The sequence below is a fragment of the Balaenoptera musculus genome, chromosome 5 (assembly GCF_009873245.2).
Source record: "Balaenoptera musculus isolate JJ_BM4_2016_0621 chromosome 5, mBalMus1.pri.v3, whole genome shotgun sequence".
NCBI classification, from domain to species: domain Eukaryota; kingdom Metazoa; phylum Chordata; class Mammalia; order Artiodactyla; family Balaenopteridae; genus Balaenoptera; species Balaenoptera musculus.
Genome location: NC_045789.1, coordinates 76355512 through 76372733, shown reverse-complemented (window position 1 = coordinate 76372733; position 17222 = coordinate 76355512). Strand labels below are relative to the sequence as shown.

The window sequence follows — 17222 nt, the reverse complement described above, 5'->3', positions numbered from 1 at the left end:
TAGTGGGGGACTTTAACACCTCACTTACACCAATGGACAGATCATCCAAACAAAATAAATAAGGAAACACAAGCTTTAATTGACACAAAGGACCAGATAGATTTAATTGATATTTATAGGACATTCCATCCAAAAACAGCAGATTACACTTTCTTCTCAAGTGCACACGGAACATTCTCCAGGATAGATCACATCTTGGGTCACAAATCAAGCCTCAGTAAATTTAAGAAAACTGAAATCATATCAAGCATCTTTTCTGACCACAACGCTATGAGATTAGAAATGAATTACAGGGGAAAAAATGTAAAAAACACAAACACATGGAGGCTAAACAATACGTGACTAAATAACCAAGAGATCACTGAAGAAATCAAAGACGAAATAAAAAAATACCTAGAGACAAATGACAATGAAAACACGACGATCCAAAACCTATGGGATGCAGCAAAAGCAGTTCTAAGAGGGAAGTTTATAGCTATACAAGCCTACCTCAAGAAACAAGAAAAATCTCAAACAATCTAACCTTACACCTCAAGGAACTAGAGAAAGAAGAACAAACAAAACCCGAAGTTAGCAGAAGGAAAGAAATCATAAAGATCAGAGCAGAAATAAATGAAATAGAAACAAAGAAAACAACAACAAAGATCAATAAAACTAAAAGCTGGTTCTGTGAGAAGATAAACAAAATTGATAAACCATTAGCCAGACTCATCAAGAAAAAGAGGGAGAGGACTCAAATCAATAAAATTAGAAATGAAAAAGGAGAAGTTACAACAGACGCCGCAGAAATACAGAGCATCCTAAGAGACTACTACAAGCAACTCTATGCCAATAAAATGGACAACCTGGAAGAAATGGACAAATTCTTAGAAAGGTATAACCTTCCAAGAGTGAACCAGGAAGAAATAGAAAATATGAACAGAAGAATCACAAGTAATGAAATTAAAACTGTGTTTAAAAATCTTCCAACAAACAGATGTCCAGGACCAGATGGCTTCACAGGTGAATTCTATCCAACATTTAGAGACGAGCTAACACTCATCCTTCTCAAACTCTTCCAAAAAATTTCAGAGGAAGGAACACTCCCAAACTCATTCTATGAGGCCACCATCACCCTGATACCAAAACCAGACAAAGATACTACAAAAATGAAAATTACAGACCAATATCACTGATGAATATAGATGCAAAAATCCGTAACAAAATACTAGCAAACAGAATCCAACAACACATTACAGGATCATACACCACGATCAAGTGGGATTTATCCCAGGGATGCAAGGATTCTTCAACATACGCAAATCAATCAATGTGATACACCATATTAACAAATTGAAAAATAAAAACCATATGATCAGCTCAATAGATGCAGAAAAAAGCTTTGGACAAAATTCAACACCCATTTATGATAAAAACTCTCCAGAAAGTGGGCACAGAGGGAACCTACCTCAACATAATAAAGACCATATACGACAAACCCACAGCAAACATCATTCTCAATGGTGAAAAACTGAAAGCATTCCCTCTAAGATCAGGAACAAGACAAGGCTGTCCACTCTCGCCACAATTATTCAACATAGTTTTGGAAGTCCTAGCCACAGCAATCAGAGAAGAAAAAGAAATAAAAGGAATACAAATTGGAAAAGAAGAAGTAAAACTGTCACTGTTTGCAGATGACATGATACTATACATAGAGAATCCTAAAACTGCCACCAGAAAACTACTAGAGCTAATCAATGAATTTGGTAAAGTTGCAGGATACAAAACTAATGCACAGAAATCTCTTGCATTCCTATACACTAATGATGAAAAATCTGAAAGAGAAATTATGGAAACACTCCCATTTACCATTGCAACAAAAAGAATAAAATACCTAGGAATAAACCTACCTAGGGAGACAAAAGACCTGTATGCAGAAAACTATAAGACACTGATGAAAGAAATTAAAGATGATACCAACAAATGGAGAGATATACCATGTTCTTGGATTGGAAGAATCAACATTGTGAAAATGAGTATACTACCCAAAGCAATCTACAGATTCAATGCAATCCCTATCAAATTACCAATGGCATTTTTTACGGAACTAGAACAAATAATCTTAAAATTTGCATGGAGACACAAAAGACCCCGAATAGCCTAAGCAGTCTTGAGGGAAAAAAACGGAGCTGGAGGAATGAGACTCCCTGACTTCAGACTATACTACAAAGCTACAGTAATCAAGACAGTATGGTACTGGCACAAAAACAGAAATATAGATCAATGGAACAGGATAGAAAGCTCAGAGATAAACCCACACACATATGGTCACCTTATCTTTGATAAAGGAGGCAAGAATATACAAGGGAGAAAAGACAGCCTCTTCAACAAATGGTGCTGGGAAAACTGGACAGCTACATGTAAAAGAATGATATTAGAACACTCCCTAACACCATACACAAAAATAAACTCAAAATGGATTCGAGACCTAAATGTAAGACCGGACACTATAAAACTCTTAGAGGAAAACGTAGGACGAACACTCTGACATAAATCACAGCAAGATCTTTTTTGATCTGCCTCCTAGAGTAATGGAAATAAAAACAAAAATAAACAAATGGGACCTAATGAAACTTCAAAGCTTTTGCACAGCAAAGGAAACCATAAACAAGACGAAAAGACAACCCTCAGAATGGGAGAAAATATTTGCAAACGAATCAACGGACAAAGGATTAATCTCCAAAATATATAAACAGCGCATGCAGCTCAATATTAAAGAAACAAACAACCCAATCCAAAAATGGGCAGAAGACCTAAATAGACATTTCTCCAAAGAAGACCTACAGATGGCCAAGAAGCACATGAAAAGCTGCTCAACATCACTAATTATTAGAGAAATGCAAATCAAAAGTACAATGAGGTATCACCTCACACCAGTTAGAATGGGCATCATCAGAAAGTCTACAAACAACAAATGCTGGAGAGGGTGTGGAGAAAAGGGAACCCTCTTGCACTGTTGGTGGGAATGTAAATTGATATAGCCACTGTGGAGAACAGTATGGAGGTTCCTTAAAAAACTAAAAATAGAATTACCATATGATCCAGCAATCCCACCACTGGGCATATACCCAGAGAAAACCGTAATTCAAAAAGACACATGCACCCCAGTGTTCATTGCAGCACTATTTACAATAGCCAGGTCATGGAAGCAACCTAAATGCCCATCGACAGACGAATGGATAAAGAAGTTGTGGTACATATATACAATGGAATATTACTCAGCCATAAAAAGGAACGAAATTGAGTCATTTGTTGAGACGTGGATGGATCTAGAGACTTTCATACAGAGTGAAGTAAGTCAGAAAGAGAAAAACAAATATCGTATATTAACGCATGTATGTGGAACCTAGAAAAATGTTACAGATGAGCCGGTTTGCAGGGCAGAAGTTGAGACACAGATGTACAGAACAAACGTACGGACACCAACGGGGGAAAACCACGGTGGGGTGGGGATGGTGGTGTGCTGAATTGGTTGATTGGGATTGACATGTATACACTCATGTGTATAAAACTGATGACTAATGAGAACCTGCAGTATAAATACAAACAAACAAAAAAAGAAATCATATTTTCTCTGTGTATATGCTGTGATAAAGCTCAGAACTTGGGCTTCCCTGGTGGCGCAGTGTTTGAGAATCCGCCTGCTGATGCAGGGGACACGGGTTCGAGCCCTGGTCTGGGAAGATCCCACATGCCGCGGAGCAACTAGGCCCGTGAGCCACAACTACTGAGCCTGCACGTTTGGAGCCTGTGCTCTGCAATAAGAGAGGCCACGATAGTGAGAGGCCCGCGCACCGCGATGAAGAGTGGCCCCCGCTTGCCGCAACTGGAGAAAGCCCTTGCACAGAAACGAAGACCCAACACAGCCATAAATAAATAAATAAATAATAATTTAAAAAAAAAAAAAAAGCTCAGAACTTGAAGCACTGGTTCAAAAGTTACGTTTATGTTAAAACTGTAATAGCTATAGTCCCTCCCCAAATTGTACTCATTTATACATGTCATTAACATATGAAAATACCCTTTCCCATACCCTAGACAACACAGTATATTGTCGAGATTTTAAAATGAAAAAAAAAAAAAAAAAAACTGACCCAAAAATATATAGAATAGTGTGATGGAGAAAAATATTCCAATTATCATACCTTAATTTGTTCAACCCGAGGTCTTTGAAAACGAAGATCAAAACAATAATGAACCAAAGATCGAATCTTGGGATGATTTCTATCATTGCACATACAAATAATGGGAATTTTTGTATGTTTTATCAGGCCAATTAATTCCTGAAAGGCAAATTTGCAACATAAAAAATTTATAAAAGAACAACAAAATACCACACAACGTATGTATTTTAGGTTTTAAAACCTCCTCAGCAACATGCCTGAATTGCTGTAAATATCACAGCATGATAATTAGTTCTTTAAATTTTTTTTTTTTTTTTAAATAAAAATCAACAGTAAAACTTCAAAAATACGGTGCTTTCATTACCTGAATTCCTCCCCTGTCCTCATTGCCGGCCATGCCATCTACTTCATCCATGATGAGAGCATGTTTCGTGCCTACTGAATGGGCTGCTCCGCCTACCCCACGTTGAGAAGCAAAGGGATGGGACACAAACAAAACCACAATTGTTCAAACACGGCTGCTTTAAAAATGTATCTATGTAACACAGGTCCATGGCGTGAAATTCAAAAGGCACAAGAGTAAGCAGTGAAAAGAAATTCTTTCCCACCTCTGTCCCCTAGGATACGCAGTTTCTAGAGGCAAACAGTGGGAACAGTCTCCTGTACGTATATCCCTTAAGAGACATTCTATACATATTAAAAACATGTGTACATAAAAATATATACCTTGGTTTTATCATTTAATATGTTTTTGTGATCTGTTCCTTATCTGCACATACAGAACACCTCATTTATTAAAGGCTATTTAAATATTCCATTTTACACATACATCATAATTAACCTCTTTCCACTGATAAAATATGAAATGCCTTCAATCTTTTGCTATCATGAATCGTGTGCAATGAATACCCCTACACATATATGTCATTTTGCATATATACAAGTATAACGGTTGCTAAATTCCAGGAATCGGATTTTCTGGGTTAAAGGGTATGTATAATTTAACTTTGAGCAATACTGTCAGACTGCTCTCCAGAGCTGTACCAATTTATACTCCCACCAATCATGTATAAGAGTGACGTTTCCTGAGCAAATTCTTTTTATCATCTTCTACCGTTCAGGTGAGCATGCAACATACCATAGATTCTAAATATGCAGTATAGTCTGTAATTTGGGTATCTTATTTTCCGCATAAACTCTGGCCACGCCAGACCACTAGCTACAACCTGAAACACAGTGGCACTTTCACACTATGTCCTTTCTCCTCCTCTACCACCTTTGCCTGAAATAACCTCTTCCACCCACAAACTATTCTCTTTCTCATTCTTCAAGACCCTTTGAACAAACGTCACCCTTTTACTGGTAGTTTTCCCCAATGTCTCAAATAGAATCATTCCTTCACCTACAGCCTTTATCTCCTCTCTCATCGCACTGTATTATTTATCAACTTTCTCTCTTCACAGGATTCACTTTTGAATCCTCCAAAATCTGCATAAATATGTCCACATATACATTTTTATCACATTCTCAGAAACCACTAAGACCTGACCAAAAAAAAATGTTAACTACTGTTCTATCAGAATTATGTCAGAGGCTTTTCTTATTCTCTCATTAGCCCTAGGACTTAGAAGGGTGCCTGGCACATAGTAATGTTCAATACTGGTTACTGAACATTGAAATTAACCTGTTTTTCTTACATAACCTCTCCCCCCCTCACCCAAAAAACCAGTTTAAAAATCCACGTACTTGAATAAAAGCCTTTGATGCTGGTATTATTCAGCGATTCAGCAACAATCTCCTTCAAACTGTTCTTACTCCGAGTGTCACTTGCATTCAGTTCCACGTAGCTATATCCCAATTCCTAATCAAAATGTTGGACACCATTACTATCACAATGCAAATTAATAACTCACCCCCAAAAAACAAGGCAATTAAGGAAGAAAGAGGGTAGAGAAGTCACGTAAGTAACCATGGGTGCAAAGATAAAGTAGGATACTAACAGACAATAAGATTAACTATAATATGCCTCACATTATTAAGAGATTTTTTTTAAATATCATGTGCATAACATACCACACACACGTAAACACACACAAGTTTGGTCTTAAAACCTTAGCTGACATATCACTAATCTGGAAGAGTATATTTGAACATAAGCAATTTTAATAAGTTTGCTTCTTAAAGTCCCCAAAAGAATTAAATATAACCATCCTAAAATTTCAATAGTAGATCTAGAATTAATCTTTATTAAGATACCAAAAAGTAATTATTGACTCTTTAAGATAAACTATAGAGTTAAATCATTCTTTGTCAAACTATCCCTATACACAATCTTCCTCTCAAATTGTGAAAAGTAATTTGGACTTATTTCCCAAAATTAATCATTATGTTGATCATAAGGCATTATGAAAGACCGTAATTCAATTCCCAAAAAAAGTAATGATAATAATAAAGGGAAAATAAGAGCCATCTTCACAATTGTAGAGACTAGGGAAAAAAAATTTTGTTTTTTTAAATGTTAAATAATAGAGTAGAAAATATATAGTTATTACACCAACTAAAAATTTATGGTCTGGTCCATACAACAAAGACTAAATGAAACCACCAGCCTATCCAACAGAGGGTTGGGAAATCCAGCAATAAATTTTTTTAATATATATTTATTTATTTATTTGGTTGCACCGAGTCTTAGTTGTGGCACGCAGGCTCCTTAGTTGTGGCATGTGAACTCTTTAGTTGCAGCATGTATGTGGGATCTAGTTACCTGACCAGGGATCAAACCCGGGCCCCATGCGTTGGGAGCATGGAGTCTTAACCACTGCACCACCAGGGCAGTCCCAATCCAGCAATAAATTTAAAGTAAGTTTAAAACCTCTCATTTTATTATGCTGATACTATATCATGTATCGTTTCATACCATCCTGATACATGAGCCCTGGTTGGCTCTAGTGCCTCATCCTCTCATTGTCCAGAGATATGGCAGCTGTAGAGACAACAAGAGCAAAGGCAGGATCCCATAGCAGTGAAGAGGTAGACTACCTGGGTTCACACTGTGCCACCACCCTCCTCTATAAGCCTGTTTCATTTGTCACATGAGGATGGCAACAGTACCTATATTCAGTACACAGAATTCTTCCTACAAGGGTATATAAGATATCTGTATCTATAAGAGTCTGTAAGACATATTATCTATAAGATTATACACCCAAGGGCTTATTTGCACACTGTCTGGCACACAAGTAAATATCACCTATTATTATAATAACCAATATTAAAAAAAGGGTGAAAATGACAAATATGCCCAGAACCAAAGCAAATTCTAGAGGTTTGATTTTAGAAAAGTAATGACAGAATACCCACCTGACAAACCAGAGAAGCTGTGGTTGTTTTGCCAACACCGGGAGGGCCTGAGAGCAATGCAGCTTTAAAACTGGAGCCATCATCTTTGCCAGCAAATTTACCAAACTTTGCCGCTAGGAAAAAAGAAGTTCCAGAATGTTAACCTCTACTACCTAAGAGAAATGCAGGAATGGCAGGAATAGCTGCATAAAGTTAGCATCAGGAGCACCTCCAGTTTAGTTCGAAATTTGCAGAATATTTTTTACAAAGTATAAACAACAGTTTCCAGAGCATTTAGTGAAATTCTACTCCCTACCTCACCTCCACTCAAAATGAAACACTATAACGAACTTTAAAACCCTGATTTGAAACAATAATCTAATGAGTTTCCTTTCCTACAAAAGCACAGGTCGCGGAGCAGACTGCCTGGGCTCTGATCCTAACTCTACCGCTCACCAGCTGGGAGAACTTCAGAAGTGACGTAACCCCGCTGTATCTGTTTCCTCCTTTGTAAAATGAGGGTAACAATAGTAACGCGTCTGGTGGGCATGTTGTGAGGACGGACATGCTGAGCACAGAGCCTGGCATGTCTCAGTAAATACTAACAAGCAGAGTCACCTACATGATCACAAAAAGAATGAATTGAAGATGCTGTATCTGCAACTATCCTGCCCAGCTCAACTCCTCCCCTTATCACGTGGGGACCTGGCACATAATGGGTTCTCAGTTCATATACAAGGACTGAGAGAGAGATGGTTAAACCTACTTCAGGCATGGGAAAACGGACTATAGTTCACCCGAAGCCTTAAAAAGTCTTCTCTAGGTACACAAAGTACTTATACCACCTTTTATTTGGTTTTGGAAAGAGAAAAGGGGTCAGCTTAAGTTTAACCCTGTATTATTACAATTATATTATCTAACTGTTATAAATAAAATAAACTGGCATTGTTGGCCAATGTCTAGTGACCACCTAGACATTAATAACCCAGTCATTGCTTTGAGAATTCACTATGATGCTCACTAAATTTTTCCTTCTTATTTCTCACACAGTATCACCCAGGGCTGTGGCTGGAGCTCAAGACAACACTACTAACATTTGTGATTGGAAACTTCAGTTCCAATAATAAATACTTTGGACATTAAATATATATTGTGACTGTTCATTTTCCGTGACTACCAAAAGCAAACATGCTACTGGGATTTTCAGGCTGCCTACTCCGTAAGCATACCTCAACTTTTATTTGCACCTTTCCTCCCGAGTCTCTCTGGCCCTCTCAGGGGTCTTGCTCTCACATGTCTCGGACCTTGGTACATGTATGCTCTCCCACCTGACACTCCCCTCCCTTCACTTAGCTAACGCCTTCTTAGTTTCCAAGTCTTAGCTCAGATATCTCTTCCTCTAGGGATGGGAATCCCTGACCACACACTTCCACCCCCGAGGACCCTATACTTAACCCTGTAACAGTACTTAGCACAATACATTTTAATTACTGGTTTATCTACGTCTCCCTCACTGACCGGGAGTGCCTTAAAGGGGACTGTGTTTTGTTCACAATAGGACTCCTGCGGTCTAGTACAGCACTTAGGCTCAGAGCAGGCTCTCAATAAATGCTTGCTGAGAGATCAATGAACCAACTACTACACTTCCTAACACATGTGTCACTGAGCAATGACATGGTGACAGACACACAAAAAAATGAATGAAGCTGTAAAATCACCGTGTTTCTTATCTTCGGATGGACTCTTGTGCCAGTTTTGGAGCCAGCGTAGGAGTTTGTTGGCACAGCTCTGGTCACCTTGCTGTCCAATTATGGTCTTGAGCGAGGCTGGCTTATATTTATCCACCCAGAGCAAATTTTCCACTTTGTTTTCACTGCTGTCATCAGCCAAGTTCCTAGCCCAGCTGTCACCATTTGTTTCCTCAGCCACCTGCTCCTTGAAGTGCAGGCCTCTCTGAAACATACTTGTTTCCTTTTTTATTGACTTTATAGGGCTTTCCTTTTTGGGAGTCAGTTTGCACTTTTTAGATTCTGATTCCTTCTTAGTTGGACTAATTTTTCGTTTTCCTTGGTCATTTTTTTGGGGTGTTCTTTCCAATTTGGATTTTTCTTTCTTCATCTTAAAAATTGGAGGAAAAAAGAAACCTGATGAGATATAGAGAATTTCCATCCTTCTAAATGTACTCTAGAGGGCAATCTGAGATATCCAAATGAGCTACCCAACCTGGGTCTGTCTTTTCACAATGGACCCTGCTATTTGTGGAAATCCCCATCTTCCAAACTTTAAAAAAATTAACAGCACACCAAAAAGTACCCAAATACAATTTTTAAAATGAGAAGATATTAGTTTTTTGAAAGTAATAAGTATTATAAAATCAGTTTTAAAAAAGGTAAAGGATTAAGAATTTGTTTTCTGACTAGTTAATATTTAATTCCTCCACAAAAACTCGTACACAAATGTTCATAGCAGCATTATTATATTTTATATATACAAATAATTATATTATTATAGCCAAAAACTGGAAACAACCCAAAATGGCCATCAACAGATGAACAAATAAACAAAATGTGGTATATCCACACAATGGAATACTAATCACCAATAAAAAGGAGTGAAGCACTGATTTATACTTCAACATAGCTGAACCTTGAAAACACGATGCTAAGTGAAAAAAGCCAGAAAAAAAGACCACATATTCCATGTTTCCCTTTATAGAAAATTTCCAGAACAGGCAAATACATAGACAGAAAGTAGAGTAGTGGTTGCCAGGGGTGGGTATGAAGAGTGACTGCTAATGGGTGCAGTGTTTCTGTGGGGAGTGATGAAAATGTTCTGGAATAGACAGTGGTGACAGCTGCACAGTCTTGTGAGTATACTAAAAACCACTAACATACATTTTAAAAGGGTGAATTTTATGATGTGTGAATCATGTCTCAATAAAAAAAAAAGTGCCTCTTTACCAGTGAGTGGGTGCTAAAATTAGTGAGTGAATGTTTGAGGAAAAACAAGGTATTAAAGTATCTCCCCAAGATATTTATCAATTACAAAGGGGAAAAACTGTCACTTCACCGGTGGGAAAACCAGGCAGAAATCATCTTAACCAAGTAATAGAGGTTAACATCACCAGTAATAAGACACATCGACATCATGCACAGCTGATACGATGCACTGAGGAGGACAGAGTATCACTTATGCGTTCTTCTTCGCCAAAAATGCATAACCTCAATCTAACCATGAGAAAACATCAACAACCCAAACTGAGAGACATTCTACAAAACAACTGACTAGTACTCATCAAATCAAGGTCATAAAAAGACAAGGAAAGACTTGAACTATCATAGATTGGAGGAGACTAAGAAGACACAATTCAGTGCAGTGTGGGATCCTAAGGATAACGGGGGGGAATTGTGAAGTTAACAGCATGGCATGAATGTTAACCTCCTGGTTTTGATAACTGTATTACGGCTATGTAAGCTGTCAACATTAGGGGACACTGATGACAGGCTAATCCAAATCATTCCCCAAGATTTTTCTAACTGGAATAAATCGGAAGACCACCTCACCACTTGGGTGACAGAGCTGGGGACATTAAACTTGGGCTGCTGGCACCCCTGTGTCCTACACATGGAAAAGACCTGTATATAGTGGAAATGAATAAAGCTAACACTAGGAGAAGTAAAGAGACAGAAACTGAAAGGGTCCTAAAAGCACTGCAGTCTGTACATGCAGTAGTTCCTACATCCGACTGCCCAGAGTTTAGTTATGTGAGTCAAAATTTTTTCCTTTTTGCTAAAGCTAATATCGGCTTGGTTTCTGTCACAACTGGAAAAGTCCTAATATAGTTCTAAATGAAAATATTATCATGCTGATACCTATAGTATATCCTTCAAAGAACTCTTAAGCAAGAACCTTTGCACAATGTTATTGCAAGAATATGGAAAATATGGACGGTTTAAGTAGATATGGTAAGTGCAATACAAGGTCCCCTCTCCCTCCTCATACTCCTTTGAGAAAGGTAAGGAAATACATCAAAGACAACAGCCTACAGCAGAGTCCACCACTCAAAAGGAAATAAGGTAAGTTCATTTGCGGTAGAAGGAAAAGTTAATTTTTTAGCCCACAGACCTTCATCCACCCAAGAAATGTCTCTGTGAAACAGGGAAGTTGCTATACACCAACTTAAATAAGTCAAGTTCATTGTATACAAACCTCAGCTTCAGCTGCTATTTCATACTTGGACTTCTTGCCTGGCATAGTTCGAATCAGATTCAATAGGCCATCCTCATCAATAATTTTTGTTCCCAAGGCTGCTGCCTATTAATTAAAAATGCAAATCATTGAAACCATTACTTTCTGTAAAAAAAAAAATATGATTCTCAGGCTTGTCAGAAGGTGAAAAACCACATTTGTAAATTAGATAACACTGGAATATTTTCTAAAACCATGTTCATGAAAAAGTATCATTAAAAAGAAAGAAAATAACAGATACCTCCTCTAAGAGTGGTGGGTTGGCACCTGAGGTATCACACTGCCACTTCTGTGGATTGCTTTACCTTTCCCTCTGCCCTACAAAGGTCAAAGCCACATCGGCTGGCAGACATTCTCCTCCACCTTATCCCTGCTAACAGAACTCCAATGTGTCCATCTCCAAGTGATGACTTATGATTGGTCTGAGAATCAGAAAAGTCCTCATCCTCCCCAACCTCTCGTGTAGCTGTGAATGGCCATGTGACAGCTCCGGCCACTGAGACTTAAGTGGAATTCTGTTAAGAGGTGTTTCCAGGAAAACTCTTATAAGGTCAGTCACAGCTCGTATGACATCTTGTCACTGCTCCCTATTTCCTGCCTTACATGTGAACTTGAGAGTGGCAGCTACCTTGCAACACAAGGCAACGTGCATGAAGACAGAAGTGGAGGATGGCACTAAGTCTAGCTACATCACCGAGGTGCTGAACCATCCCCCGCAACTGCCTGCCTCTGGAATTCTCATAAGGTAAGGAAATAAGCAGCTATTTGTCAAAACCACAGTTAGTCAGGTATTCTATTACTTGGAATTAAGTGCAACAGACCTTCCAATAAAAAGATCTTCCAGTTAAAAAACTTAAGATGGAGTCCACAGCAGCATATATAGGAATACTTAGGACTAGAAAAAGAGGAAAACTGCATTTGCTTCTATCTTCAAAAAAATATTTTTACTAGAATACTACACTAAGAAAGCCAAGTAAATAGGAACTGTGCCTTCAACTGGAAAACCAAAATCCCAGGGTCAAAGCCAAACAACATTTCTGTGGAGAAGAAATAATGTAGTGAAGAAATCACTTTTCCATTTTTTTCCTTCATCTCACTCTGTGTAAAGGACATTACTACATATGGTCACATGAAGAGCCTGCCAAGGCAAGCAGGCTACTTCACTGTGCTGAGAACACAGCAGTACCCACCTTATCACTCTTGGACTGACCACTGTCACGACCCATGACAAGGTAGTTTGTTTTCTTGCTGACATTTCCTGTTACTTTTCCCCCATAACGCTCAATTAGAGACTTGGCCTCATCTCGTTCAATGGACTCCAGCACTCCTGTGATTACAAATGTAAGGCCTTCCAAGCAATTTTCAGCTCCCTAAAAACCAAAGTGTTCAAGCAGAGAGGAAATTACATGACAGCTTTCCAAAGAAATATTTGGCATCAAAGCTGCAGGAAGTTGATTTTTCTCATTCGACATCATAAATAATCTCAGCATGAAAAAATTTACAGGAAATTTACAGCAAATAAGCAGGAACAAATTAAATCCTGAGAAATTCTTATGTAGGTTAACATTTAATAAACTTATAAAACCAGCAATAAAAAATATATGTCCAATGTGGTTAAGAAAGTGTATTAAAATTATCCATTCATACCATTCTCATTTTTTTAAATATTTAAACTACTAGTTAACTTGTAAAACTTTAACAACCAGATGCAATGCACCTACAGAATATCTTGCTATTGTTAAAAAATGAAAGTTTCAATTCTGAAAAAACTAAACAAGTTTGAGCTCCTGCCCTTCTCTCTGGCTGTTTACCCTATGATAGTAAATCTAACAACCTGCGAGCCACTTAAAGGCAACAGCACATAATCTCTTGATTGGAAAGTTAACTTGATAATACAAAAGACACGCGCCAAAGAGAGCCAAGTCCTACAGATTTTGCCTTTTCCATCGAAGCTAGTTCACTTCTCAGCCCTTTCACTGCTACTAGCCTAGACAGGTCACTATTATTTCTCACTATCTCTCCTAACTGATCTCCCTATATTTATTCCTCCCCCTCCACTGCACTCTATATTCAGCAGACAGAGTGCTCTCCTTGAAATGTAAATCTGATCATACTTCTCCCCACTTACAACTCCTCTTAGGGCCAGGTTCCTCTGTCACACCCCCTAAAAGAATCTCGGATTTTTCCCTTATGGCACATATCACAATTATAATTAAATAATAATTTACTTAATGTCTCTTTCCTGAGTTAGACCATAAGCACCATGAAGGCAAAGAGCATGAATCTTGTGACTGCCACAGCCTATCTCCTAAATCGTAAAGATGGTGACTAAGGCTTTTCTGTTCATTTTTAATTATTAATTCTCTGCTACTGTAAACATAGTAAATACATACATAGACCCACAGACCAGAGGCCATGACATATCCTCTCAGTACTCTTACCTTCGGTATCTCTTTGGAGCCCAGAGCTTTGGGACCTTCTCGATTTAAGTAGCTTCGATAAGCTTGATAATTAGTGCGTCTCTTTTCAGAATCTTCAGGACTTATAGACTTCGGGGAGAGGGAGAGGAAATTGAATAAAGTCATGCAAATTTAATGTAAAATTAAAAAGACATATCAATAAATAAACATTAAGTCACTTCAGTGTTTGATCCTGATATTAACAATTTTAGCTACAGAGGTACTCCCCAATTTACACGTGCCTGGCTTATAAATATCCCTGCCATCAGCCCTTCTCAAACCTTTTGACTCTCTCTAAAGGCACATACCTCAGGGTAGACTGGGTGTATAAGCCAAGTTGTTAGCCCCAAGCAAAAAAAACGAAAAGGAAGACTTCCCTGGTGGCACAGTGGTTAAGAATCCGCCTGCCAGTGCAGGGGGAATGGGTTCAAGCCCTGGTCCGGGAAGATCCCACATGCCGCGGAGCAACTAAGCCCATGTGCCACAGCTACTGAGCCTACGCTCTAGAGCCCGCGAGCCACAACTACTGAGCCCGCATGCCACAACTACTGAAGCCTGTGCGCCTAGAGCCCCTGCTCCGCAACAAGAGAAGCCACCACAATGAGAAGCCCATGCACCGCAACAAAGAGTAGCCCCTGCTCGCCACAACTAGAGAAAGCCTGCATGCAGCAACAAAGACCCAACGCAGCCAAAAATAAATAAATAAATAAATTTATTTATTTAAAAAAAAAAAGTACTATAATGACTTACAAAGTTCGAAATAAAACTTGAAAACAATCAAATCAAGATCAACACACAGCCCCCAAATGATATGCTTTTAGAAAATTTATACCTCTTTTTTAGCTGGAGAACTTTTGATTTTCTTAGGAGTTCTTGTCTCTTTTAACTCAATGGCATTTTCTTTTCTTTTTGAGGCCATAGGCTCTGTTTCTTTATTAGAACTTTCTTCTTTTTTTTTCAAAAGTGTCAGCTTGGAACTGGTTTTTGGAGAAGAAGTTTCTCCTATTTTATGAGTAGATGACCTGGAATGTTGCTGAGATTCTTTTGAACTTTCATATTTAGTTTGCTTCTTAGGACTGCAGTTCTTTCTGTTACCTGAAAATTGTTCTGTTTTTATTAGGAAGAAAGAAAAGATTATGATTGTTGTTTTTGGAAAATGATACCCAATATCAAGATTATTTTTTCATTTTTCAACTGAATAGTCTTAATAGGACACAACGTCATATGGTGACTTCATAACATGCACATTAAGATTTTAGTTCTTCAGTTTATACAGAACATTTATTTTTAAAAATTAAACATCTGTATATTACTTCTTTGTATAACCAGTTCAAATTAAGGGATCTGCCTTTTTAAATATAAATTACTCACTAATTGAAATAATATGGTAAACTACATCTGAGAACATGGACTTTATTCCACAGATAAATGTCAATGATCTGAAATTCACACAGAGAAAAGTTGTTAATTAAAATATGTCACATAAAAAATTCTGTTTGTAATAAAGTCTGAAAGAATCTTGGGATTTCAAGACTAAAATTATATGAACAGATATACTTATAAGATTAAGCCCATCTATATTAACAGATGGTTAGATATCAGAACCACTAAAAAAAAAACTAAAACCTACAGACAACGAGCAGAAGAGCTTCAGATGACCTGGACAACTATGAGCCAACTCTATGAGCCTGAAACATCTAGTTCTTTGTTTTCACGTATTGAAGTCCACACAGTTGCACTACACTTGGAAATAAACATGAAGCCAAGAGCTATGACACATTTCTCACAATCAGAGCAGACAGGCATTCTACACCAACTAATATCCAAACAGCTTCCTAGGTATCTAAGTAGAACACGCTCCAGCACTCCTATGAAATGTCTATCTAAGAATACCAGGTAATTACTGAACAGAACATTTAAAAATGGTTACATGAATTTTCTTCGATAAAGATAAATGTTCCAGCTTACTTTTTTCTGCTAGTTTTACCTTTATGATGATATTTAGGTTTTTCTGCTTTATATAAACTGGCTTGTACAAATGAAAACGTCTCTCTCTCTCCTGGGTCCTTTTGAGCCTAAGAAAACGTAAAAAGTGTCAAATGTGACAAACAACAGGAAAACTATTACCACAAAATATGTTGTTAAAATCAACCAAAGATTAAGGGTCATCTTCCAAAGTAGAGGAACAATACAATAAATTTTCATTCATTTATACACAAAATTTCTGGGGCAAATGAAACATGTTTTATTACTTTTAATTTTACAGATGAGGAAACAGATGAAAGGGTATAAAAAATACATCTATAAAAAATTATGCCAGTTGTTCCCCACTTGTGAGTCTGAAAATGAAAGCCTTGTTTCTGCTGGTTTCATCTCCATTCTCAAATTGTTAGCATTATGCAGTTAAGAACTAAAATCTAAACCCAAAAGACTAAATTAAAAACAATCTAAAGATCAAAAGAAAAATAAAGAGTATTTTCTCAAGAGAAAAAAAATGTCCATTCTCTTCACTGCTCCTTCAAAACTCTACATTTTACAAAGAGGTCACAAATTGGGGTGCATGACACAGCATTTTTTTAAAATAATTCTAATTTAAATGCCTTTAGATGAAGTAAGGCTTTTCAAATGACAAAGTCCCCACCATACCCTATTGTCTTACACCTGCCTGCTGTAAAATCTTTTAAAATAGTCAGATATTGATGACAATATTAACAGAATGTGATTTAACAGAAATAAGGCTAATTTTTTGGAGATCAAGTGCTTAAAGAAAAAAATCTTGATGCTTTTAGAGATTCCCAAAAATGCACTCATTATTATTTGAGACTGTCCTAATACAGATCTTAAAGTTAGCTAACTAGAAACAGCAAAATTATGTTTTTAAAAAGACAGTAATTAATATTAAAATTATTAAACTTCAGATTCCATCGGAATCTTTACAAGTGTTATTCTCTGAACAAGTACATGAGAACCCCTTTGTGACAGAGAGTAAGTAAAAGTTACAACTTGTTTTGTG

The 17222-nt window shown here is 37.5% G+C and overlaps 1 protein-coding gene across 3 annotated transcripts in view; it reads right to left on the bottom strand.

Moving 5' to 3' along the window:
• The window catches only part of RFC1 (replication factor C subunit 1), a 73774-nt gene that overhangs the window by 11876 nt on the left and 44676 nt on the right, over positions 1–17222 (bottom strand). For 2 of the 3 annotated variants that reach the window (XM_036852396.1, XM_036852398.1), the window contains exons 8-17: positions 16197–16284; positions 15042–15316; positions 14192–14299; positions 12941–13120; positions 11712–11816; positions 9221–9620; positions 7524–7636; positions 5910–6024; positions 4528–4619; positions 4185–4322 (exon numbers count right to left, since the gene is read on the bottom strand). In XM_036852396.1, the coding sequence (XP_036708291.1) occupies positions 4185–4322; positions 4528–4619; positions 5910–6024; positions 7524–7636; positions 9221–9620; positions 11712–11816; positions 12941–13120; positions 14192–14299; positions 15042–15316; positions 16197–16284 (1614 nt within the window). The remainder of the gene's footprint in view (positions 1–4184; positions 4323–4527; positions 4620–5909; positions 6025–7523; positions 7637–9220; positions 9621–11711; positions 11817–12940; positions 13121–14191; positions 14300–15041; positions 15317–16196; positions 16285–17222) is intronic. The other variant, XM_036852397.1, reaches the window with a different exon arrangement.